The sequence below is a fragment of the Diadema antillarum genome, unplaced genomic scaffold (assembly GCF_040938485.1).
Source record: "Diadema antillarum isolate AM-2024a unplaced genomic scaffold, OU_Dant_1.0 seq00001597_RagTag, whole genome shotgun sequence".
NCBI classification, from domain to species: Eukaryota; Metazoa; Echinodermata; class Echinoidea; order Diadematoida; family Diadematidae; genus Diadema; species Diadema antillarum.
The window spans coordinates 273,015-300,783 of NW_027272313.1; the positions used below are offsets into that span (position 1 = coordinate 273,015).

The following is a 27,769-nucleotide window of genomic DNA, read 5'->3' on the forward strand; positions in this document are numbered from 1 at the left end:
GCCTGCTAAGTAGCAAAACTGAGAATCAAATGTAGCTGAGAATTATAGTCATATAGGTAAAAACGTGAGGTGAAAAGAGGGGAAAGTCGACATGATTGGGATCACAAAAATATCTGTTTAAAAGTAACAGCACTAAATCTAATTATACATCAATGACAGGACACAATTTGTCTAGATCTCTTGAAGCTGGTCTCCTTTATAAAGAAAATGAATAAGGTTGGCTTAACACTGAGAACAATGGTGTGTGCAGAATAAAACGTTTTTTCTATGAATCAATGCATATTTTGTCACCATTTATCTTTGCTGAAAAAAAAGGAGCCAAATCACAATAAGTTGGCAAATTTTACCCTACACTGTATTTAAAGAAGGAAGAGGGAGGGGTTAAATTTTGGAGAAAATCCTCTCATTAGCATTACTCTTATCTAATTTTATTAGGTATTGATTATCTCTGGTCCCGACTCAAGAGGGTAGTTACTGAACTTGGCTGCCCCCAAACCGCCGGTACGGATGGAATGCCTGCGACTGCGAGTTGCCCATGTTGCCTCGGCCATAGTTGTTGCCGCCGTACATGTCCTGGCTCCCGTCTGCCTGTCCGTAGCTTTGTTGCTGTTGTTGCTGTGGTTGCTGCTGGGGTTGTTGCTGGGTGGCCTGGCTGTACTGTTGGCCGGACATGTCACCACCAAACCCTCCTGCTGTCAACACAAACAAACAAACACATGAAACACCATAAGATTATTCCATCTGATGTTAAGTTCATCCAAAGAAACAAATGGGCCATCAAATTCTTGATGACTATACACTGAAATTGGAAATTCAGTATGAGAAAGTATTGTTTCATCTGAGACGATATGCGACATGGAAAATGACCCTAGATGTGATGCCTTGTCAAAAGGCAATACTCGATCTGGAGAAGATGTTACCTAATATCAGTGCTTGGGACCTCTGGGACATTTCACTAGGCCCTGCTTCTGGGCCACAATGTAGGACATATATGCTGCACAATTCAAATCAATTAACAGCCCAGGATGATGCCTTCTGAGCCATAATCACATACTGTAGATCATTTCTTGTCATATTTTTTTTTTCTCCACTGCTTTTTAATAGTTTGCTATCTCAAAAAAACTGTTCCCTCCGTGAGGGTCACTACCACTCTTATGAACAACTTAACACTTCTGGCAGTTACCTAGACCAAGTAAACTTTGCTGTGCCTCCTGGATCCCTCCCAAACCCCTCTTTAAAAACAAACAAACAAAGAAAAACACACACACACACAACCGAAAACAAAACAACAAAAAAAAAAAAAAAAAAAAAGAAGATAGGCAGAGGGGGAAAAAAAGAAGAAATATTATATTTGAATTGACCCAAATTTGTCCCTGGTGCACTGCCCCTGGTGCCCTGCCCCTTGACCCTCATGGGGCCAACTGAAGAAGCTGAATTCCTTGTTTCCCTTACCCCTAAGAATGAATCTTGCCAAGTTCGGTGAAAATGTTATCATGCATTTTAAGAGGGGGAGATGAAAACGTCAGTTCTAATCCCTGGGTCTACCTAAACATGTTAAATCCTGTAAGCATCCATTTTGAAAAAACCTATGCCCCATGGTCATGATAATCTTATTTTCTCACCTCTACGAGTATCTAACTGCGATATGACTTGGTTGTACTACTTCTGGATCTGGAAAAGAAAATCTCCGAAATTAAAACATTTTGGGGTTTCAGGGCACAACCATGTGCCCTCATGGGGGCTACCTGAAGCAGATAAACAATTTTGAATCCTCTACCCTAGAATAATTCCTCTATTGTTTCGTTATACATTTGTAATTGGAGCACAGGCAGTATGAGACAAAAGCAAATATGTGTAAAAGTTTACCCAAGTATGATGAACAACAGACAACACACAATGGACAGAGGATGAAAATTCAATGAAGATATCTCATTGAGCTTTTGGCTCTGCAGAACTTAAAGTCAACATACACTGCCATGTTCAGTAACTGTATCTCAAAGCACATGAGCCACTGGAGCACAGAGAATTGGTGAGAGAATGGTAAGGCTCTTCCAACACCACAAGAGTTCCATGAAGAAAAAAACTAGAAATGTCACTATGGCGACTGGTATGCCTCCGCCATAATGCATGGTTCTCCTAGGAAAATAGTGAAATTTTGAGTTGACCTTGACCTTTGACCAATGACCCATAAATTCCCTTGAGAATCCCTGCCAGTCAGTACATGTATATGTACCAAGTTCCATGAAAATACCTTGAACCCTTCGCGAGTTATGGAGAAAAAAGTGAAATTTTAACGTTTTCACCTGAACTTTGACCTTTAACCTCATGACCTGAAACTCTCTGGAGAATCTTTATTTGGTAGTACATGTATACACTAAGTTTCAAGAAAATACCTTCAGAAATTGCATAGATATGGGGGAAATAGTGAAATGTTGAGCATTTGACCTTGACCGTTTGACCTTGACCTCTTGCCGATTTCATTCAAAACTACACAATCAACTGCCCCATCAAATGTCATCCTTGGACCAAGTTTGGTGAAATTTGCTTCATCCAGTCTTGAATTACAGCATACACAGATAAATTTTAGGATTTGACCTTCACTATTGACCTTTGACCTCTGGCCGATTTCACTAAAAAAATGATCAAGTAATTGCCCCATCATATGTCACCCTTGGACAAAGTTTGGTGAAATTTGCTTTATCCAGTCTTGAGTAATCACGTAAACGGATACAATTTCACGATTTGACCTTGACCTTTAACCTTTGACCTCAGCCGATTTCAGCCAAAATCTAATCAAGTAATTGCCCCATCATACTTTACACCAGGACGTACGGACTGACGGACGGACAACCTGAAAACATAATGCCTACGGCACCCTTCGGGCGGAGGCATAAAAAATAAGTCAAAAGAGGAACTGACCTTGACTGTAGCCCTGCTGGTTGTAGTTCACGCGTTGCGGCCCATAGGTGGAAGCCTCCTGGGGATAGTTACCCATGGAACCTACGACACAGACATGGAACAAAAGTTGTTGCTTCAGTCTAATCGCGGACTCATCATTAACTACACTGACTCAGTTTTACTAGATGTACACCATCTTGGGCACTACAAACAGTACAGTGGACTCCCGTTATAACGAAGTCCTTGGGACCAGCAGTTTCCTTTCGTTGTATCGAAATTTTGTTATAACAGAACAAATATACAATAAAAATACATAGAGCTGAAAATGTTGCGGCCTCAATTTTTATTTCGCTGTAACCAGAATTCCGTTATAACCGTGTTCATTATAACGAGAGTGCACTGTACAGAGCGTATAAAAAAAAAGGTAATCCAACTTTGGAGGGCTGCCATTTCTTAATTGTCAGTTATGAAGAGCACAATGTTGGTCGAAAAGAAAAGAGGAACTCTTCCTCTTTCCATTGATACCTACAGTAGACCTCGCTTAAGTCGACATCGCATAAGTCGACAACTCGCTTAAGTCGACACGATAAAAAAGTCCCGATTTTTGCCTTTGTTATTTCTTGAAAATTTCTTCGTCTTAGTCGACATTTATAAGTCGACAACTCGCGTAAGTCGACCTGATTTTTGAGTGCCAACTGAGCTAAAATACGTGTTAATACCCTCGTCTAAGTCGACAATTTTTTCGCTCAAAATATTATCGCCAGTCTCTGAAAAAGAATTGTTTTCCCGCTCCGATTCGCAGCATTTCTACTCGGTAATTCGCTAGTGTACTGCGCGGTAGCGTTCGCGCCATGCGTCCATTGTCTTGTACGCCAGAATAGAAAGGGCATACATTCATTTACTAAGTACATTGGATAATTACTTGTGGTACCCAAAGTAGTTCACTCTCCCTCTTTTCTTCTCGTTATTCTCAAAACGCACAAATTTTGTAAACCTATAGGTCCTAGTAGAGAATCATTATCAGAACATAAAATAGGCGTTTCCGTTTATCCTAATATTCTCACGTTGATTATTCCGAAGCGGTATTAGAAACCTGGGCCTGTTTTTAGAATATTAATTACTATATGCAACTACATGTGATTAAATGCAACTAAAACATTGCACATAAACGCAAGTGCGTAGCTGAAAAGGCTTGCGTTTGATAATCATGAATATGAAACTAGAAAATAGTTGTACGAACCTGAAACTCAACTGGGTTTAAACGCAACTCTAAAAATCAAATGAAGTCCATAATCACGCGCAACGCTGTATTTATACGCAAGAGCGTTGCAGAGAAGACTTGCGGTTTTCATAAGAAACTAGAAGCTGCGTCTAAAAGCTTCTCTTATACGCTACGGAGATGCGTTATTGTTGAAAAGTCTTGCATTATTTTTTATTTCGTACGCAAAATTAAAAATTAAACGCAACCCCGGAAATCAAATGCAAGTCCATCAAATCACATGGAACGCTAAAAAGACTTGCGTTTGATAATCATCCGAAACTAGAAAATTGTAAGAAACTTAAACTCAATTGCGTTTCAACGCAATTCTAAAAATCAAATGCAAGTTCATCAAATCACAAGCAACGCTGTATTTAAAACGCAAGAGCGTTGCAGAAAAGACTTGCGGTTTTTGTACGAAACTAGAAACTGCGTTTAAACGCATAAAAATCTATCTAGAAGTGCGTTAATGTTGAAAAGACTTGCATTATTCTTTATTTCGTAACGGAACTTTCGCCATGACTGAACTTTTAGTCTGCACTAGCAGGGGAAAGACATCGCAACATTTACACGTTTCAAACTACCGAAACGCATGCTGCTTCACGAAATGTCAATGAAAATATAGTAGCAAATTATTGTTACAGTTCGCTATGCCGAAGGTTAGTCCGACGTTGGGAAGAGATTTGTTTTTACGAAGGTTAGTAATCCGAAAGATGTCGTTTTCGGATTAATAAACGTTTTCTTCTTCTTTTTATTTCAGACTGGCCCGCGCCGTACAGAGCGGTAATGTTGCGAATCGGGGCGCGAGAACAATTAGATTCACTTTCAGAGTATGGCAGTAGAAATTTAAGCAAAACAAATATGGCGACTTAGGGAAGGAAAATCATACATCATATTTCAACTCAGTCGGCACTGAAAAGTTATCTCGACAGAATCATACGAATTCACACGCATATCTTCGCAGCGGCGCATTTGAATTGAAGTCGCAAAGTTGCATGCAATTTGGGGAATATGCGTTTGATTTTTCAAATCAAATTTAAAACGTACAGTGTCTAAAAATGGGCCCAGGTTTCCGATCCCGCTCTCTCAAAATCTCTCTAGAGATTTGGGAATTGTGCGTTGTCGTTACTAATCCGCGCAAGATTTATACATGAACTAAAACATAATTGTTGGTAATGTCAGTAGGTATGTTTTGGCGGCAAAAGAAGTAAGATTTGGGTAGCAATCCGCATCATGATCTCACTCTGTATAGGGGAAATTAGTTTTCATTTATAAGTCGACAAAATGTCGACTTACGCGTAAGTCGACTTTCGCGTAAGTCGACGTGTTTTTCTCAGTCCCGATTATGTCGACTTACGCGAGGTTGACTGTATGTTGACAATTGTCATGCATGACTGAGCACATGAACTTTAAAGACAACAATGACAAATTGCACTTTTTCCAAGTTTGCGTGTTATTGTGAAGGAACAATGCATGTCTCATTGCATGGATGAGATCTGTCAATGAAAGTTGCCAAATAGGCCAGCCTGTACGAATGCAAGTTTGTGTTTAGGTTTTGTGTTTAGGGTTTGTGTTTAGTTTTTCTCCTAACATTTGATGGTCCATTGCCTTCAACATGGCCTTTTGTCTGAAAACTTGGTCGCTACCACAGAGGCCAACCCACACAATCCATTTTTCTCTGTTCATATTCAACACATAGCTCCCAGTGGCAAACCATGTCTTGAATATGAAGAGAGTAAAGTGGATAATGGTTTCGCCTTAATGGGAAGGACCAAGTATGGCCATGTTGAAGGTCATGAACCATAAAACGTTAGAAGAAACCCTAAAACACGAAACTGCAGTTGTGCAGGTTGGCCTGATGATATGACCACTTTCATTGACAGATCTCATCCATGCAGTGAGACATGCATTGTTCACAATAACACGCAAACTTGGAAAAAGTGCAATTTGACATTGTTGTCTTTAAAGTCCATGTGCTCGGTCATGCATGACATTTGTCAACGTGATTAAGTATCAATGGAAAGAGGAAGAGTTCCTATTTTCTTACAACCAACATTGTGCTCTTCATAACTGACAATTAAGAAATGGCAGCCCTCCAAAGTTGGATTATCTTTTTTTTTGATACCCTCTGTATATCTCCCACTTGCCTGAACAGGCATCAAGGCAAGGGTCCAAAACCTTGTGCTGGCAAATGCCAAATGGGCATAGATTGAATCTATAATACCTGCGCAACAGTGAGTGTTCGTTGCTCCAGGCAATGCGCAAGTAGGTCTGTAGCGCCATAAATGTAAGTCCTTACAGGATAGAAAACTTGGACTGCATTCCTTTGATACTACTGTCCAGGCAATGATTCACTAGAAAAATAGTTCTACGCATTTGACTTCCAAACAGGAGAGAAGGTCCCTCAACTTTCATATTTTGGGCATGAATGAGCAATCACATTTTTCACGATTTCTTGTTTCACTAACAGGAAAATGTTGGCCTCGATTTCAGCACAAATGCAAGTCACCTTTCTCCTTAGTGCCATATAACAATCACTTCTGAACTGCAAATTTCTGCATATTTGCTTTGTTGGTGTTGTTTGTTTCTTTCTTTGTTTCGGGGGTGGGGGGGGGGGGGGTGGGAATTGTGCTTCAACCCATTTGCAAGCCTTAGGGAACATACTAGGTTATCCTACCCCCCAACCCCCAATAAAGCTTGACATTGTTGCATTGCATACCAAATAAATGCACTATTCCTGTTGTTGTTGACATTTACAAGTAAGAGAATGAAGACACATCTACATACAGAAGTTTATGCAGTCTCACATGCACACAAATACCATATATAGACACATCCATAAACCACACATTAAACAAACCTAATGCACAAACACATCCACAAACCACAAAATTAAATGAACATGCACACACACACACACCACACAAACCACACATTGAACACACATAACAAAAATGTGACCGTGCATCACAAAACCAACAAAAAGTCGCAACCCTTGATTTTGCGCGAGGATTAAAAAACAAGAGACCCGCGGGTCTAGCGCTCACCTGAGTATCGCAAGTTCACCTTTCACGCAGTCACTAATCTAAATTATTCACAGCTCTACCAAAATTTGACGAGGAATTCTCAAGTGGAAGATGAAAATGTACAATAAGGGCCCAATTTTTTCAAGATTCCTTAATTTGGGGGAATTGGGGCCCCCTGGGGCCCTCTGGGTGGGGCATGGTGCCCAGTTTGATAAATTGAGATCCTGACCACCTAGGGATGCTACCTGCCAAGTTTGACAAAAATCCATCACGAGGTTTTCAGGAAGAAGATGAAAATGTACAATTCAGGCCTCCATTTGGACCCTTCCAACCACTCCCCCCCCCCCCCCCCCCACCCCCAAGAGGGGCACCCCTGGATCTCCTATGAACAAACTTGAAACTACAGTCATTACTGTACTCACTCATAGTATTATCTCAGCTCTATAACTTCTGATTCTAGAGAAGATTTATAAAGATTCCTTCATTTGGGGGGTTTGGGCCCCCTGGGGGCCCCCTGGGCGGGGCATGGTGCCCATTTTAACAAATTGAGATCCTAACCCCCTAGGGATGCTACCTGCCAAGTTTGGTGAAAATGGGTCATGGGGTTCTCAAGAAGAAGATAAAAATGTACAATTTAGGCCCCATTAGGACCCCTCCTCACCCCCACCCCCCCTCCCCCCCCCCCCCCCTGGGTCCAAAGGGGGGCACCCCTGATTCTGCCATGAACAAACTTGAAACTACAGTCATCAATGTGCTAACTCATAGTATTAACCTAGCTCTATCACTTCTGGTTCTAGAGAAGAAGATTTTTGCGGATTCCTTAATTTTGGGGGGTTTGGGCCCCCTGGGGGCCCCCTGGGTGGGTCATGGTGCCCATTTTAACAAATGGAGTTCCTAACCCCCTAGGGATGCTACCTGCCAAGTTTGGTGAAAATGGGTCATGGAGTTCTCAAGAAGAAGATGAAAATGTACAATTTAGGCCCCATTAGAACCCTTCCCCACCCCCCTCCCCTGGGTCCCAAGGGGGGCACCCCTGATTCTGCCATGAACAAACTTGAAACTACAGTCATCAATGTACTAACTCATATTATTAACTTAGCTCTATCACTTCTGGTTCTAGAGAAGAAGATTTTTACAGATTCCTTAATTTTTGGGGGTTTGGGCCCCCCTGGGGGCCCCCTGGGTGGGGCATGGTGCCCATTTTAACAAATTGAGTTCCTAACCCCCTAGGGATGCTACCTGCCAAGTTTGATGAAAATCGGTCTTGGGGTTTTCAAGAAGAAGATGAAAATGTAAAAAGTTTACGCACGACGCACGACGCACGACGGACGACGGACGACGGACGACGGACGACGGACGACGCACGACGCACGACGGACGCCGGACGAAGGGCGATCGCAATAGCTCACTTGAGCCTTTGGCTCAGGTGAGCTAAAAAGGTGAAACGGTTCAACCTAGTCAATCTTGAGTTTTTCACATTTTCTGAAAGAGCTATTCTCTTTAGTTCACTACTTGTATTCCTTCTCTTTAGTACACTATTCCTAAGTATGGGATCATAAAATGAATGAGAAAGTGTGTTTTCAGCAGTTTTTCTACAATCCTTTTTTGTAAAGTAGTAAGATCAAGTGTGTTTTGGAGGCCCCTTTTCATTTTTTGAAAATCCTTTGCACTCTTCACTCTCAACTCTAATAACTTTTGAAAGAAGAATGCTACTGCTTTGAAAGTTGGCAGTACAGTCAACCTCGCTTACCTCGACGTCGGATTAGCCGAATATCACTTACCTCGGAGGCAAAATGAAAGTCCCTATTGTTCCTATGGAGTTTCTGTGTGTTAAAACTCGCATAGCTCGAAAAACTAACTCGAAGTTCGGTTACCCCGAAGGGAAATCGTATGTCCCAATCTTAATTAACTTATTGTTTTTCCCAGCATGTTGCTCGAATCAAAATTGCAAACATCACTCAGCATTTCCGATTAAGCGCGCATGGACAACGAAGACATGTCACAAATCTTTTCACAACTCGATTATTCTGAGACCAGAACAATCATGCGCCCAAAGCAATACACGGCTGGCAAGAAAAATCCCCCACACCTACCTACACACGTACATGGTATGCACATAGCATCCGTGCCAATGGAGTGCATACGATAGTACTACGCTCTGCCCCATCATCTTCTTTTCTTTAACCACTGTGTTCTGATTTGCGATCGTGAAAGTCATGCCGTGCATGTAGATTTCTTAACCATCCTTGTGCACCTGCTGAGGTGTTGACAGTTATATCTTTGGCATTAATCACGGTCCACTGTCCAAACATCAATCTCCTGCATAGTGCTTTTCTAACTTTTTTCCTTTCACAAAGTTTGTTTCATTAATTCTCCCCTGAGAACACAAGCAATGAATAATTTTTTTCAGCGATGCGATTATGTAAATATTGTGGTATATGATCTGGAAGTAGGCCCAGGATAATAAAGAATAGATGCGATTTAACAGCAGTTTATTCAGATAAATTTTGATGTTGCGGAAAGATATGTTGTAGGATTTTCAGGCAATTATCATACTATGTACTTTGCCCCTGTTTTGACTTGAATTTTATTTGAGTTTTCGGTAATCTAAAATTTTCCCCTTTTCTAGCACAATCATATAGGCCCCTTAAGATTGTTTCTTTTTTTTAATGTGAACAATCCTCTTCAGTAAATGTTTATGATTACAGTAATAGCACTGTACTCGTAGCTCGAATCTGATCTTGCAATATTACTCACTCCTGTTTTTTGGCAGCCAAGTAGCCAATCCTTCGTGTGCTGCACTTATTACTGATTGCGGCTGTACATGTTTTAATACATTTGGTTTTGTTTGAATTTGCATTGTACTGTTGGCCGTGAGCCAGCGTGGACCATTATTCTCCCAATCACGCATCTGTGCACACATACACATACACTGTATGATGTTCGCCATGTGCATGGTGTACTGCTGTTCTCTACATTGTGGCAGTTTCTCATCCATATAAATGCATGTTCATCTCGTCAATACAGCATAGCTAGCTAGCTAGCTAGGCACTGCTCGCTGACCGCTGCATAGCGGTGCGACATTGCCGTCGCTCCCTGTAGCTCTAGATGTTCTTGGTGAGCTACATGTACACCCATGTGTTGTGCGTAATATTAAAAGTTTGCAAAGCTATGAATGTGATTCTTGTGGAACTGTCTGCTTGGTAACTTAAGTTTGTATTATAAAATGGGTTCAAGAACGTAGCCAATAGGAAGCGCTGAAATGAGTCACGTGGGCTTTGATTACTTTAGTACCATTGCACTGCAGTACAGTACCAGTGCGCACTCAATCAGTTGTTAGATGTGCGTCGCGCGCTACTATACGCGCTGTCAATCCTGTAAACAACTTCTAGTTCGGGCTGCCGGCCGGCCTTTCTTGTGTGCATAACATATTATGTGGCGTAAGTATACAGTACTCTTATACGTACAGTACTTATGTGCGGGATTTCCGAGTGCGACGTGTACGTGCTTGACTCGACTCTCTCGAGCGAGTGCTACATGTAGCTGACTGGTAATGGTATTGACCCACAGAGGTACGTGAAAAATGCTGTTAGTTTTCGACCCATTTTATAAAACAAATGATGCACAGGATTATTTTGTGACGTTAGTGGAGATGCAGCTCACTCTCGGGTATTTACAATGTAGTGCAACATGCACTCGGCTTCGCCTCGTGCATGTTTCACAATTGTAAATACCCTCGAGTGCGCTATACGCCTCCACTAACGCACTCTATCCTGTGCATCATTTGTATATCGACAGGTTTCTCCAGATGACGTGTACGAGTATTACGCAAATGCATACACAGTATTCTGTAGACACACCACCTCCACATGCAATGTACATTCAGCATGCATGTTCTGCAACACCCGTCTTGCACTCGATTACGTACCAGTATTTTCTTTTTGTTTTTATGGTGATGGGTGATTTAATTGTCCACCAGAAAATAGTGTTCAAAGAAGAACATCGATTTCTATTCAATTCATTCATATTCAAGTCGATTCAATTTCAACTGACAAGCATGCAAACAATCAGTAGGCACTATAATAGATACCATGTTGAACATCGATAAACGTCGGATAAGTCGAAGAAAATTCGACGTACGCGGACCTCGTGGTTCGCGTACGTCAAACCATTTTCTTCAGTCCCGACTAATTCAAGGTATGCGAGGTTGACTGTAATCATGGACAGAATGTGTTAATAGAGCATGCTCAATTTCAGCTTAATCTGATAATCCCTTGTTGCTCCCATGGTTTTCATCCTGTTTTTTGTCCCATTCACCGCACAGCTAGCATGGCGTAGTAAAGATTAAGAGCTTTAATAAACCCTGTACTTCTGAGCCTCTTTTTCAGTTCACACTTTTCCAGAGTGTGTGCTTTCTTTCCAATGTTAGATAGGTTAGGAGAGTCCATTTGAATTGAGTTATACATCATTTTAAAGCTTAGAGTCTGCTCTTTCAGAATCTGCCCTTAACTAAAAGTCAATGTTTGGCAACTTTTTGTTGGTTTTGTGATGCAGGGTCACAAATACAACATCAACAAATACATAAACACAAGTGCACACATGCATATGACTGTCAAATATTCACACAAACTAACAAATAAACACACAGTGACACACATTGCATACCACTAAACACATAATTACACAAACACACACACAAACACCACACATTGACATACACACACACAAACACCGCACACTGAACAAACACATGCAAGCAGGCACACACATGCAGTACACAAGGCATGCCACTGCTCACTCACCAGGGTTACCATACTGTTGCTGCTGACTTTGCTGTCCGTACGGATCCTGTTGTCCCTGGCCATAGTTCCCGTAGCTTCCATAGCCCTGGGTTCCTGTGGATGCAATAACAAGAACAAGGTAAGTATGAACAAAGTTGCTGCAGGCCTTCCACCATATCTCTGATCAATGCACATTCTAGGCACTGAGCAGAAACTAGTGCGTATTTACCTTTTTTTTTCTCTCTCTCTTCATGTTATCAAAAATCAAATGACTCTGGGCATGGTATGGAGACATGTCTGAAGCAATGCAGTTTGATTGCACCTGAGACTTTTTGACCATAAAGTGATAACAAGATTGAAGAATGGCTGAATGTTATTAATTGTATTATGGGCAGTCTTTGTTTCATTCTACAAGGGAATTTAAGCATCCCTCAGGCTAGTTTTGTCTGGAAAAACGAACAAGAGTAGTGGATTCTCATAAAAACAGAAAATAAAAAGTTGCCCACAAGTTGTTTGGAATGTCTTTACCAATTCGCATCTTCAGCAAATCAATCGTTTATATTAGTTTGTTGGTCCACAATATATTTTCTTCATTGACTACACTACAGATACGTAGCAAATTCTTTGGGTGGAGCAATAAGAAGAAAAAAAAAGAATATACACATATTGATTTCTCATCAAATCAGGTGTCATACAAAAACAGTGCCAATTGTGAAGATAAAACTATGATCAGAAACAACACAGCCAAAGCATGCAATACTAGTATTAGAAGAAAACTCCATGGCAGTGAAGAAAGCCTGTGGAGTACAGAATGACTGCAAATCATGCTAGCTCAACAAACCAGTAGCTACATGTCCTGCCACTGCAGGGTACTAGTAATTCAAAATGAAAGAAAAAACCAACTCAAATGAAAACCCCGCCCAAAAGTGATGGTGTTAGTTCCAACAACGGTGTAATCACGACAAAAACAATGGGAGATTAGTCAGGATATGTATGGAGTAACCTTCAATGAAATAAAAATGATGATGATACAATACTGGGCCTTCTCAGACAGCTTTGTGATATTGTTCATTTTACTCGAATAGTAATGACTGAAATAGTCCTATAACAAGAATGGTCAGTAAGAATCCCTTTTCATGCCTTATTCCTAATAGAGTATCAAGTCTGTAGTGACATACTAAAACATACTTTGTTTTGTTTTGATTTTTATCTCTTATGAGATACATGTAACCTTGACAAATGAAAACTGTACATGGATGAATCATGATCTAGTTATTCCAAATTCAACAAAAATGAGTCTGAGTGGTTTAATTATAAAACTGTAATTCACCTCAAGATTCACACGAGCATATCAATCCACACTACATTCATGGAGCATATATGAAGCTGTAAACTACACTTGTAACATACTGCTTTTTTTAAAAATCTGATTGATAAATCTCATACAGAGTGATGAGGTGGCAATCAGGAGATATATATAAGAGGAACGGGACAGATTTAACACTGTGAATGACATCCTCCCACAGCAACGACCAGAGAACACTGCCATGGAAATGTTTCCTTGGAGGATGTGCATAAAACAAGTCCATTTCCCTTTTATTTCATGCTCTCCATTCTTCTTTTACATTGCTTTTAACTTTTTTTCCTCGGTGAAAACCACCCATGGCATGTTAAGAAAGCCAGACTGTAGTTGGAAAAGCATCACCTTCTCACACAAATAAAAGCAGACTGGACGACTATCCTCGTTATCATAAAGAAAAGTTCTTCTGAAGCTACGCAGGTGATCTAATTAAAATTCTAGTATATCTTTTAGACAAGAATAATTCAAGTGCATGCGATGACAGTTAAATTTGACATTTACAATTTCCATCAAAGCAACCTATAGACCCGAGTTATTTTGTTTCTAGTAATCCTTGTCTGGTCATGGGTATATTGCTACTGCAAACTGGCTTTCCCCTCCCTCACATGACACTGGCTGTCTGAGTAAGGCTCTGTCTATCATCAAACTCTGGTTACCATAGCGAGAGCTTTTGCCTCCATCACCAGCTGCACTGGGCTTTCCTGCAAGGTACAGATATTGGTGTTGGGTGACACACTTGTACAGTCACAGACAGCATCTCCAACTTTTCAAACACACAAGTCTTTCTTTGCAACATATTACAATATATCCTACAACTACAAATGATGCTAGTGCCACACCCATGACGATGCTCGCAACTGGCCATTTCCAAACCACATGCAAATTACTGTCTTGGCTGAGCAGGCAATATTCTACATTCACTTCAGGCAATGAAAACAAGGAAGCACTGTTATCTACATGAATTTCCAAGAAAATATCTTACAAAGTATATAAAACAAGCAAACAATAAATGAACTTGCCACCATAACTAGTGGGGCAAAAGGCCCAGATGTATTGGCAGGAGAAAGCATTTAAAACTTAATCTTCTGACACCATACTGTTGGGAGAATATATTTTGCCCCCCCCCCCCCCATATGCTACAAGATATCACTATCCCGACATGAGTATTCATGTAAGCACCTTCGCATTATCTTTAGCATTTAACATGCATGGGCACACAAAAACAAGCACACACAAAACATTGTATATCAGTTTTCTCTCGTTCCTAACATAATTACATGAGGGCCAGTCACAATCTAGTTTTTGTGTAATCACCAGGTAGATGACTACATGTGAAAAACTTGTTGATTTTTTTTTTGTGGCAGATCCAATAGGCACATTTATCATTTCCTTTAACAAAAGCAGATGTGTGCCCTTACTACATTAACTTCCACACTCTGGAGAAGGGGCAACAAGCACAGAGTACAAATTGTAGTCATGCTAAGGAATATGGGTGCACTGTTTAATCAGAACACAGAATCCACAAGTATACAATGTACATTTACATGCCCTGGAACATTCTTCCAGTTCAGTAGGACAGTGGACTTTTTCACAATTGACTTTTGTGGCTGATGGCTTACCATAGCTCTGCTGGCCCTGGCCATAGCTTTGCTGGCCGTATCCTCCCTGCTGCTGCTGGCGGTAGCCATTGTTGTAGTTCTGGCCATAGCCCCCCTGCTGGTTCTGCTGGGGTGGCCCTCGCTGCTGGAAACCACCTTGCCCGCCAAACTGGCCACCACTTTGCCCGCCATACTGACCTCCACCTTGGCCAAATTGCCCTTTGAAAATTACATGTATGGAAATGAGAGAATTTCAATTCATACAGCCCATTTTCATCTCTTTCATTTCACATACCCATTGCAAGTTACAACAACCAAAACAAGTTAGTCAGTGCTTGGTCCCACACAGAGGTTAAATTGTGACATTATATAGGATCATCAACAACATTATGAGCCCTACTCATTATTGTTTTAGTGTTAGGTCTCTGTCACTGCATGCAGAAACTAAAAGTTAGCAAGCAGAAACTGTAAAACCAGAAACATTCACAGCATGAAATCACAAAATGCCACTGGCATTCAATGCATTGTGCAGAAAAAAAAAACAACAACAACACTTTCACATTCATTTTACCCTTGTGAATCTTGGTTTCGAGCAAAATTTGCAAAAGTTTCGTGCACTCGAAAATTCCTAGTTTTACAGTGTACCACTCTGCAAACAAACGTCATTACCCCCCAACTTTGCGCTTGGTCTTTCAAAGTTGACCACTGCCAGGGCTAGCTAAGTGCTACCACACTGGATGTCTATCATTCACACATGGGTTACACAAATTTTGTTACTGTTCAAAATACAGACACACACACATTCACACAATTAAACACACACACACACACACACACACACAGACAAACAAATAAACAAACAAATCATCAAAGTATTAAGCTACAGGTTCTATTAATATTTGCACAGCAAACCATAATCCTCACCCATGGGCTGACCCATGTTCCACTGGTTATTGTAGCCTCCCATGCCATCGTTGAAGCCAGGCTGGCCACCCTGATTGTTCCAGCCCCCTCCTGGGCCAAAGCCCCCCATTGGACCGCCCATCTGGCCTTGCCCTGGGGGTCCCCCAAAGCCGCGATTCATCTTTGGCATGGCTTTCTTGATTTCCATCTGCACAGGATCGAGAATCAAAACAAGAAGTAAGCACACCAGCAGTCTACACTCATATTAACATGACATACGTTTTCGTGCACGTGTATTTTGTTCATATATACCAACATTCATTTTTTCCTTCTTTTTTTTCAAAGGGAGAAAATATAACGCTTTAAATTAAGTGATTATTATACACCAGGGATAGTATAACCTGAAATCAATCATGTAAGAAATGACATGCTCTCCTTACATTGATGAATTCTAGATTTATGAAATAACACTTGTGCTGCAAGGAAGATGGGAAATACTGTTTAATGATGGCCTGACAAATTAATTTAGGCATCAAATGCCACTATTAAAGGGCAAGGAGCTACAAGAATACATTTCTCCACTTGCTGTGTGGAGACAAGGAGTATTTCTTTTTTTTAATGAAGTGTTATATCAAGAAACAGATAATATTCTTGAAACTGTTTGAATGCAGAAAATGGTGCCAGAGTATCATCCTAGATACTGAAGATACATTGTAAGTCACTGCCAGAGAGATTTTCAGAGATCAGTAAGAATATTGGAAGGCAAAATTAAAGACATGTTATATGCAACATAGAAAACAAACGGTTTTAAGTAATAATTTTAAGTGTCACGTCCATTCAGACTGGAACATGGAAAACAAAAAAGAAAGGGCAATATGTAATGTCAAATAGATTTAAATGATTTCCAGTATAATTCATGAACTGAACACCTTTAAAACTCCAATTTAACAACATTTTAATCTGTTACTGACTAGTTTATGTCATATTACCCTGTACTTACCTAAACTTTTTTTTAATTGATGCTACGTTTATATGAGAATGAATTACGAATAAAAAAACACACTCATTTAATTGCTGTGTTAAGGATTTGGAAATAATATTACTGAAAGGACAGAAAGAGTGGTTAGTAAGTACTTGATTCAATGTGCAATGATTACTCAGATGGTTACAAAATATCCTCTAGTTTTGCACGATGAAGCTCTGCTACAAAGTTTTGCAATCCAGTACGCACATCACTTTGCTTAGGGTAACAATTTCAAGCTTACCACCAGCAACAAATTTGGCAAAGATAAAGCTTGTTGTAAAACTCTGTGCACTGTCAGAAGAGGTAAGGCTTGGTGAATATGTTCAAGCCATACTGCAACACACTGACGGAAGATTCCTAACATTAGCCCACTAAAATCACAAAGATACCAAAGTGCACTTTATAGTGACATGTCTGGTGTGTTAGATGAAGACATACATCCTTTTTTTCTCTCTTTTTTTATCTTTCTTTCTTTTGACAAGGAGCCTCATGCAGAATTAGTGAAACCACAGGCTCCATTAAGATTGTTTCCACTTTGTCTTCAGAGCTTCATAGTTTCCATTGGGATGAAATGAGAAAAAGCAAACACTCCTAAAATAAATTAAACTACTTGGAGCATGCTGAGCATATAACTTAGTACATGTACTTTTCACTGTCAAGTTTGCAGTATATGCATGAATTTGTTTAAATACTTAACTCTTACCCAATATATGACAACAAAATTTACTTATTCCATAGAATCAATAAGTTACTGTAAGACCACAACGTCAAAGGATGATTTCTAAATGGGAGCATAAGACGTAATACATTGTGGATAAAATTACTCATTTCAAAACAGTGTTTTCATAGATACATTGTACCTCATATTCAACAGCCTCATGTGTAAAATGACTACACTCTGAAGATAGAAAGCAAGCCTATTTGCTGCTTTAAAATTACGTACGTACAATTGTACATATTCTTACGCATGTATGTAAGTACACTGTAAGTATCTTAATAAAAGTAAGTGTACAGATAGAAAGTACATTTCCTGCTTACTTAGTGCTCCAAGTACTTTAACTTATTCAATACATTAGCGGCCCAATGTGAAAATGAGCTTATATTGAATTTTTACACAAAAACATTCACACATACACACACACTTATCAATTTTGTTCAGATGTGTTGATTGAGTAATACTTAATTTCACTTGTTAAATACCTCTTACTTCAACTTACAGGAAAGCACTCTTCATTCTAAAGATTTGTCATGTAACATCAATATGACAGTTATCACATCTATTTAGAATAATTTTGATAGGAATCATTATGTATCAAATGCTTTCAATTTTATTTGAATGATTAGGACACATGATTACTGTTTTTGTTTCTGTAAAAATACTGTAACTTGCAAAGTCGAAAACATGTATGAATTTATATGCTTTATTACCGACTGAGAAATCCTTAAAACTCAAAAAAAAAGAAAAAAAAAAAAAAAAGTTTGAATCTGTAGCCATGCTCTATGACAAAGTCCTTGTGTTTACATTATATCAAGAACACTCTCACACACCCAGCAAGAACAAAGAAAAAAAAAAAAGGAAGAAAGATTAAGATAATGACTTAGAACTCTACCGATTTCCCCTTCAGGTCCAGATAATGCATTTTGACCAATTTCTCCACGTCATCTTCACTAGCGAACGTCACAAAGCCGAAGCCTAGATACACAGGTACGGTACAGGTAGGTAGGTAGATACATGCCATTCCACAGTACGTACAAGTAATAAATCTTACTGGTAAGATAGGCTATGGTGCCACAGCGAATGCTAGTCCCTTGTAAAACAAACTGAACAGAATTTTACATCATCTCACTTTGAAGATTGCCTGTTAAGGGCCGACTCCCTGTACTTATTAGAGTGAGTATCTGTGAAACTAATCTGCAGTTCTGTACAATTGCTTGAAAATGTATAACTTAAAATTTCAGCATACACATTCAAACATACAAAGGGGTGTTGATTTGTTTAAACTGCAGTCTGAATATTTAATATTTAAAAAAAAAAATCCACTGTCTCCCTGTATACAGAGTCAAGTAAAAATAAAGAGCTTTTAAAAACGAATTTTGTCTTAATCTATGGTTTAATTATGACATAAATAATAGTAATTTCTTTCTTTCTAGTAATCTTACAGGTTACAGGGACTAGCCATTGCACTGTGACAGCCTTATTGCTTACTCAGGAAATACCTACATGGAAACAAAAAAATGAAACACTAAAGAGGGAGAAAATACATTCAGTTAAATAACAGTACGACTTACATGTAAGCATTCATTGTAAAACATGGTGAACTTCCAACGTGCATCCATCTCAACTGGTGGGCATTCAACATAGTCAATTCTGCTCTTCGTTCTCTTTTGTTATCTTTCATTGTCGTCTCTTCTGTCATTCCCAATACCATGTTGAGGAAAAGGGTTTCTCGGCATATGCAAGAGCAGTGTGATGGCTCAAAGATAAAGTGCAGAATTGCACAAAGTGTTCTCTTCCTTAGCCACTCTGGTGGTAATATGTGCCCTGAAGCCTGTTCACTGGCTAATTCTGTTGCTGAATTGATGCTAGTCTTTAACACTGCATTCTCATGTAATCAATGCCTCTTGAAATGTCGTCACACATGATAACCCCAGGTAGCCAAACCATGTTTCATATCCATTTAAGGTGGAGACATAACACTGCTTTTACAAAAACAGAACACTCTTATGCAGCATCAAGAGTTGAACGTTATTTTTTGCCACTTACTAGTTCATTAAAGGAACTGTATACATGCATGGTACGTGATTCCATGACAGCATAGATTACCTACTGATCACTATATATACCAATCTGGTAAGCTAGATTATACCATTGCAATGTGCACTCAAATGTACCTGGTCACAAGGATAATGCACAAGGTACAGTCCTCACTTGGTTACTTAATGCATCAACTTTCCCATTTCTGCAATCTGTGTAGAATGCTACTCATTTGGCAAGCAACATTTTTACAATAATTATCAGTCTAAAAGAGGCTCTATCTGCACACACATATATTCTACGTGAATTCAACTAATTACTGTTATCACTTGTCACAGATTTTGGGAGACAGTGCTGATGACTTACCTCTATGTTTTCCAGTTGCATCATCGATCATGATATGCACATCCTCCACCTGAAATGAAGACAAAGCACATATAAACACAAAAACAGGATCTATTTTAGCAAGAACGAGGCAAGAGAACATACACCACTTCACAAATCGAAGATGTCTGCTGTCCAACTGATATTAACTCTTAATGCACCAAGTTCATGTCTTTACACCAGACTGCAATGCACATACCCATGTCATATACTTTCTACAAAATATTGATAAAATAATTATTAAAGTAAATAGAATTCAGACAATGCAAAATTTATGACTTTCAGCATGCAGCACTTCAGCAGACTTGCATACATGTACATCTCATCTTGCTCATAGCACACAATTTTTCACAAACTAGAACTTTAGTCTTCTCACACTAATTTAGCACTCCATCCTCTGAAAATGAAGAATTGATTCCAGTGCTATACAAATAAAGAGGAAAACCTAAACCCCCCCCCCAAAAAAAAAAACAAAAAAAAAAAAAAACAAGGTCTTGCCTTTGCTGTTCATGTGGGAACCAAAGTTGAGCAATACACTGCACATCTGCCAACACCCCCCACTTGGCCAGAGGCAAAAATACACAGTACATCAAACAGAATACTGTGAAACCAGAAATGTTCACATGCATTTTAATTTTGCAAATTTTGTTCATGCCAGGTTTGTGAAATTATAATGCAGGCAAAAGTTCTTATTTACATCATTGCAAGGGCCGTTGGCTCCAATTTGCAAAAATTTCATGCTGTTAGCACTTCCTGTTTTACAGAAACACCATGAAGAAACTTGCCTTGCCGTGTTGACTGAAGGCTTCGTACAGATCCTGCCTATCAGCCTGCTGGGAGATCCCACCGACGAAGATCTTCTTGGTTCGCTGGTCATCTCCTCTCGGCTTCGTCCCTCTTGCATTGCAGGGCTTGCAGTCAAGCTGGCATCAAACAAAACAACCAACACAAATATTTTGTGCAATTTTGACAGCTGATCACATATACAGGTACATAACATCCTCAGAAAAAAAAAAATTGTAATTGCATCTTCATAGACATAGACATATGTAGAACTATAAGACCTTGTAACTCTGCTAGAAGGTCATCCGATGTGATTTACAAATGGATCACCTTCTGTATTCTGTTTCACCTTGTCAAAGTGCACATCAGTGTTTTCAGACCTTTGGTGTCATGTAACAAAAGACCAAAGAGTAGAGTAAATAGCCATCAATCTTGTCACTAATGCTCTCAAATTACAGACAACACTGCAACTTTTCCATGGCATCATTTGAAGTTATTTACAGAATGATGGTTTAGACTTTGTAATATAAACATGGCACTGCAAACACACAAATGATCAAAGTTACAAGAGTTCATCAAACCTGTCTTCAGTCCATTCACATACAAAAATGATAAGTTTTTGGATCATGATGGGATGAAAAAAAAATCAATTTAATTAAATGTTGTTTGCAAAACAACAATACTCACTTGGAGGCATGAACGGTCCTGTTAATTCCCGAACTGTGTATGCTAAATGACCACATCAAAACCCCAGACATTTTTCTATTTCTTTTTTCTTTAATCAAGATGCTTTTATTTATGCATTGCGACAAAGACTACTTTTCTATATGTATCACTATCCATGCACAAGAATTGCCACTTTTCAAATGATACGTCACGCATTGATTCTAAACACTTTTTTTTTGGGGGGGGGGGGGGGTATGAATGGACCTCCAATACATTATAACAAGAATACAATGTAATAAAGTTTGGCAGAGTACCACATTGCCATCGAGCTTTTGGGTGCCCTTCTTATCCAGAATGGCATCAATGCAGCCTGGGTCAGTGTATTTGACAAAGCCATAGCCTTTGTTTTTCCGTGTGTCTCTATCCATCATGAGGACTATGTCAGCTATGGCTCCATACTGCTCAAAGAATGCACGGAAAGCATCTGAATAGAGAGAACACACAAAAAGAAAAAAATACTGTTCATTAATCAAATAACAAATTTGAAGTAAAAATAGATTTGTTTATTATTTCTTTTTAAGCACTCTTACGATGGAAGCAACTTGTCAAATATCAGACTCATATGCAATGCATCTGTATTCTTACGAACAATACACAGTAATACTTTAGTCCAGAATGATTTTGATTTTAAAAACATCTTTTTTTAATCTCATGGATAAACTGCAGTTGGGGATATCATGTCAGCAAGATACTTCAGAAAAAACAACAACTGGGAAACATATTTCTCCAGAGAATCAGCAATATTTGAGGCAAAAACTAGAAATGTCGCTATGGCGACTGATGCCTCCGCCATAATACATGATTCTCCCAATAGGTGTATAGTACAATGTCTTCACAATGTGTGATGACAGTTTCACATAAATGGCAAAATATTGAAATGACAGGTTTGTTAGCAATACCTTGAATGTTCACTTTCCTTGAACTGGGTTTGCTACAATTGTCTAAGAGTGCAGGTACACATATTTGGGGAATTGAGGATTTTTATTTGACTTCTGACCGACCCTTTTATATGTTTATGCATTGAGTAATTCTCAAGGTATGAAAAAAGAGTGTAATTACAGTACAAATGGATTTTTTTTTTTTTGCATTTAAACCTGGCCTTTGACCCTTAACCTTTGACCTTTGACCTTCCGGCTGGAAATTTCCCAGAGAATCTCCATTAGGTAATACATGTATATATTAAGTTTTAAAACTAATAATACAAGCATTGCATAATGAGGGGAAATAGTAAAATTTTGAGGAGTTGACCTTGACCTTTGACCCCCCTGACTATTGACCCATGACCCCTCAGTTCCCTAGATAATCCCTGCCAGTTAGTACAATACTGTACATGTGTATGTACCAAGTTCCATGAAAATACATTGAACCATTTGTGAGAAAAGTGAAATTGTAACATTTTCACCTAACCTTTGACCTTTTGACCTTTGACCATAAGACTTGAAACTCTCTCTGGAGAATCTTTATGCAGTAGTACATGTCTTCACTAAGTTTCAAGAAAATACCTTCGGGCATTGCACAGATATGGGGGAAATAGCAACATTTTTAGCATTTGACCTTGACCTTTTGACCTTTGACCTCTTACCAATGTCACTAAAATCTACTCAACTAATTGCCCCATCATACATCACCCTTGGACCAAGTTTGGTGAAAGCTGCTTCATCCAGTTTTGAGTTATCACGTAAACAGGTAAATTTTAGAATTTGACCTTGATCTTTGACCTTTGACCTCTGTCCGATTTCACTAAAAAACTAATCAAGTAATTGTCCCATCATAAACATCATCCTCAGACAAAGTTTGGTAAAATTTGCTCGATCCAGTCTTGAGTTATCGCGTAAACAAATACAATTTCATGATTTGACCTTGACCTTTGACCTTTGGCCGATTCCACCCAAAATCTAATCAAGTAATTGCCCCATCATACTTTATACTTGGACCAAGTTTGGTAAAATTCCAGTCAATATTACTCAAGTTATCGCGTAAACGAATGCGGACGGACGTACGTACGGACAACCCGAAAACATAATGCCTCCGGCACTTCGTGGCGGAGGCATAAAAAAAGAAATAGAATTGAGAATATTAAGTACAAGACACATGCTATGAAAAATGTGACCCAAACCTGGTGCTAAAAGTCAGTAGCAATGCAAGAATGTGCCATACGATTCTGGTCAAACTTTCCTCTTAATTACTCCAATTCCGCTGAAATTTATATCAAGTCTTTGGTTGTATTTGATTATATTTATTCACTAAAAAAAACAAACAAACAAACAAACAAAAACCTACAACCCTTGATGCTGAAATGTCATGTACATGTATGAACAGCATAAAATTTCAATCAGTGTCTTGAGATCACAGCATGATACATATCTCTAGTAATGGGACTCACCTGGAGTTGTGTCACGGTTGACTCCACCCACAAAGATTTTACTGCAAAGAAAAGTAAAATGCAAATGTATGTCTGCAACATATTAAAGTTATGATTTCAAATAGTTTGATTATGAATTCAATCACAGATAAAAAACCAGTGGTAAAAAAGGGAAATGGCATTGCTCAATATTGAAAAAAATTCTACCCAACATTTTACAGAATGTGCAACATACACTAGGAAGCACCAGGTGACCAAACAGATAAACAAAATACAATGTAGAAGTGCAGAAAATAAAAACTTACAAATGAGTCAAATATGTCTAAATCCTACTGCAGATAAATATAGGATCTACTTTTTTCTTTGGTTTGCATAATACAGATAATCTAGAGAGATAATTTATTTTGGTCAAATATTTACAAATGAAGCCAATAGCTGTGCATGAACCCTTAAAAATCAATCACACTTCGGATAACTGGCCTGGCAAATGACATCCTGCACATGAAACAATGTAACATTTTCATGAACAAGATACGTCGTATGCATACCTTGTGTTTACCTCGCTTCGTGTGACAAACGATTACCTTATTTTCTTTCAAGATTAATTTCTGTGCAAAATGCTAGTACCTCCATCTAGTTATAAATACATAAATAAAAAGATAGCATAGCACAGCAGTCAGTACACATATTTTTTTTCTTTTTTAAATCTCAGGAGTCAAAGCAAAGCCAAAGGCAAATTCACTTGGCTGCTTGTCAACTTGGTGGAAAGAGTTCTTTGAGGGGGTCAGCCACCACCCCAATACTACTCGATAGGGCCTATACTGCCCTATCCTTCTTTAATAGTTTATGCATGCTCACGTACAGTGTAGGCAAAAGGTAGGTAGGTCTAACACTAGTTAGTGCTTACTGCCTAGTGAAGTACTCAGCTGTGTTCAAGAGCTTTGGGTAGCAGCGCGCGGCGGTGGCTGTCCCATGCAAAGTCTTGCAATCACACCACATCAACTCAAGCAAGTCTAATTCTTAATTAATTGCCTAATCAATTTGGTTTAGAACAGAAGTCTATAGACTATAGTTGGGAAATATGGGCATAATCGCGAAATAGTCCACCACTCCATTCACCGCCATTCATTCCGTCATAGCCGGGGACTTCTTTCAACCTCCGAGTATAGACTTTGCACATATTATTCTAAATGGCAGTGTATACAACCACACGCGTGTGTCTTTACCATCCAGCCACACAAGTGTGGTTGTAGCCATGGCCCAAATCGCTGGATACAGCCACACTCGTGTGTATAAATGTACAGTGTGTACATATCCCCACACACACACGGAGAAGCTGAACGCCGTGCGTGTCAAGCACATGAACACCACACAACCAGCTTGCTCGCAAAGCGATGAAAGTAACCTCATTTTCATACCTTCTAATATTGTTTTCTTACAAATATTTTTTTTTTCGCTCCATTCTTAACGTGTTTGCTTGATACGGTGGGTTTAGAATCAATAGCAAAGTTACAACTGCCGCTAAATTGGGGGACTTCGGATTGACATCGCTGGACTGCTGGTGGTAGGCCCTACATCGTGACTTCGGGTGCTAGCGATCGCTCAGCGCAGCGCAGCAGCAGCCTAGCCAGCGCAGTTGTGCCGCCGCCCGCACCAGCAGGGACCCGCGCGCCGGCTGCCTGTGTACGCTAGGTGCGCGATTTGCGACTACGAGTTACTGTACCCGAACGAAGGCGAAGTCTCAATAAAGACGTGATGCATGATCAATCGTAAATCAAAGTGCAAAATCAATTGTAACTTTGCTATTGATTTTAAATTCATCTTATCAAATAAAGAAAATGAGAATTAAGTTTAAAATGAAAAAGTAAATCTGTCTAGATGGTGAAATAATATTAAATTAAATTAATCTAGGAGGTAGGTTCATCGCTTTGCGGTGGTACATCATATCGCGTGTTGATGTGGCCACACACAGCTTGTTCCCCTCTACGCAATATACTGCAGTATACCAAGGAGGTATACCTCCTTGAGCCGAGTATACTACATCTCCGTGTGTGTGTGGATATGTACACACTGAACATTTATACACACGAGTGTGGCTGTATCCAGCGACTCGGGCCATGGCTACAACCACACTCGTGTGGCTGGATGGTAAAGACACACGCGTGTGGTTGTATACACTGCCTATTTAAATCATAGTTATAGACGCACACGCAGAACAAGAAGTGGGGACCGATATCACAATTTGGCCGAAATATGTTTCCAATGCACTGAGCATGCTGAGGGGACAATGGCAAGGTTCCTTATCCTTCAGTTCAGGGCCAGGGCAAATAATACTATCATTTCAATTAATCAGTAAATGCAAACTATCAAACGCGTTCAATCACACGTCTCACACTCACTGCACTCACGCACCGACTGTCAAGCAAGTGTCAATCTATGAGTAACGCTAGACCCTCTAGAGTAAAATATCCCGTTTGCGGCAGTTTAAGCATTGTTAACGGTTTTTCCAACTTGTAAACAAATCAGGCAAATTATTTTCAACCATTTCATATATCATAGACAAGATTATTCATTAACGCAATTGTTTTCATGAAAGAAATTTACCACTGACCAACGCAGTTTTCATGATTTACCAGGGCAAAACCCGGCACAATTTTCGCCGATAAGGGCGATATGCGACGTAGTATTTCTGCTAGCGGCACGATGTACAATCCCTATGCAATACGCGCGTGCTCCGCGATCTTTAGCTGAACGCCTTCACATGTCTCGCGAACATTGCGTAAGCGCCAATTCCTATTGCGAAAGCACGTGAAAATAGCGTGCGCACATGCATTGGCCGCAAACAAGATCGCAATTCTGGCGGTGTTGTTGATGTCTTTCTCGTGTTTTTCTCATTTTTTTTCGATGGTAACATCCACTTTCCGAAAAAAATGGCGGCCCACATCGGCTCGCGAAAATTCTATTTTTACGTCAGGATATGTTTTCAAAATCCATGAACATCGAGAAAACGACAAAAAATCCAGTTTCTTGGACCACTGTTTCTTAACTGTTATGTTAAGAAGTACCGAAAATTTCGTTTTGGATGCGATATGTTGTCATTTAGGTGGGAAAATTTCACTTTCGTCAGAGATCGTGCCCATTTTATCGGTTGGTTTTTGTTGATTGCTAGTGTGTTAGTATATGTGTAGTGTGCATGTAACAGTGCAATGCTGTGTTTAGCTGTATATTACCGTGTATGTTGTACCTGCCGCGAACGGCTGCACGGCCGCTTACTGACGCAGTTACTCTAGACCAGCCACAGTGTGTAACTGTATACGGAGCGTCCCGGGGTTACTCTAGACTATGACCCGAGTTGTGACATTCACATAAATTATTAGAAAGCCCCTCCCCCCCCCCCCCCCAAAAAAAAAAAAAAAAAAGATGCAACTTCTTATACTACATCCCAGACTAGAAATCTAGATATCTACTCTAAAGCTATTTAAGGCAGAGTGACCAATTAACATTCCGTTTCAGACGATCACCACCACATGAGCGCTGAGCTGTGCCATGCCCGCCAGTGCCGATCAGGCTAAATTTGTGTGGCCCCACATACCCATTTCTGTGCTGGAAATAAGGAACCTGTATTTTTTTTTTTTTAGGCCGGTCGGTCGGTCGACCGGCAGTCGAATGACACAGTAAAATGACAATGTGACCATACTGACTACGTACCCGACTTCTTCACCCATTCTGTTTCGTTTCTGATGAACTGGAGGATCGAGAACTATGTTCATTTAATCGACTCTTCAGAGACGGCTAAGATTCCTGGCACTCCTTTAGGTCCAAGCCGCAACGAGATGTCCAGCGCGAACCTGATGAAAAGAGAGAGAGATCGAATCAATTGACCACTGTGCGATGCGTGTATGAACAGTGCT

The 27,769-nt window shown here is 39.7% G+C and overlaps 1 protein-coding gene across 1 annotated transcript; it reads right to left on the reverse strand.

Annotated features, from left to right (window-relative positions):
• Positions 1-363: 363 nt before the first annotated feature.
• On the reverse strand, positions 364-27,769 carry LOC139710986 (uncharacterized). The gene is made up of 13 exons (XM_071622900.1): positions 27,567-27,769; positions 23,880-23,920; positions 21,751-21,920; positions 20,773-20,910; positions 19,970-20,018; positions 18,459-18,541; positions 15,846-16,032; positions 14,822-15,140; positions 14,343-14,350; positions 13,971-14,024; positions 11,985-12,077; positions 2,920-3,000; positions 364-692 (listed from the first exon to the last, which is right to left on the reverse strand). The coding sequence occupies exons 1-13, from the start codon at positions 27,626-27,628 to the stop codon at positions 472-474; spliced, it is 1,506 nt and encodes a 501-aa protein (XP_071479001.1). The 5' UTR covers positions 27,629-27,769; the 3' UTR covers positions 364-471.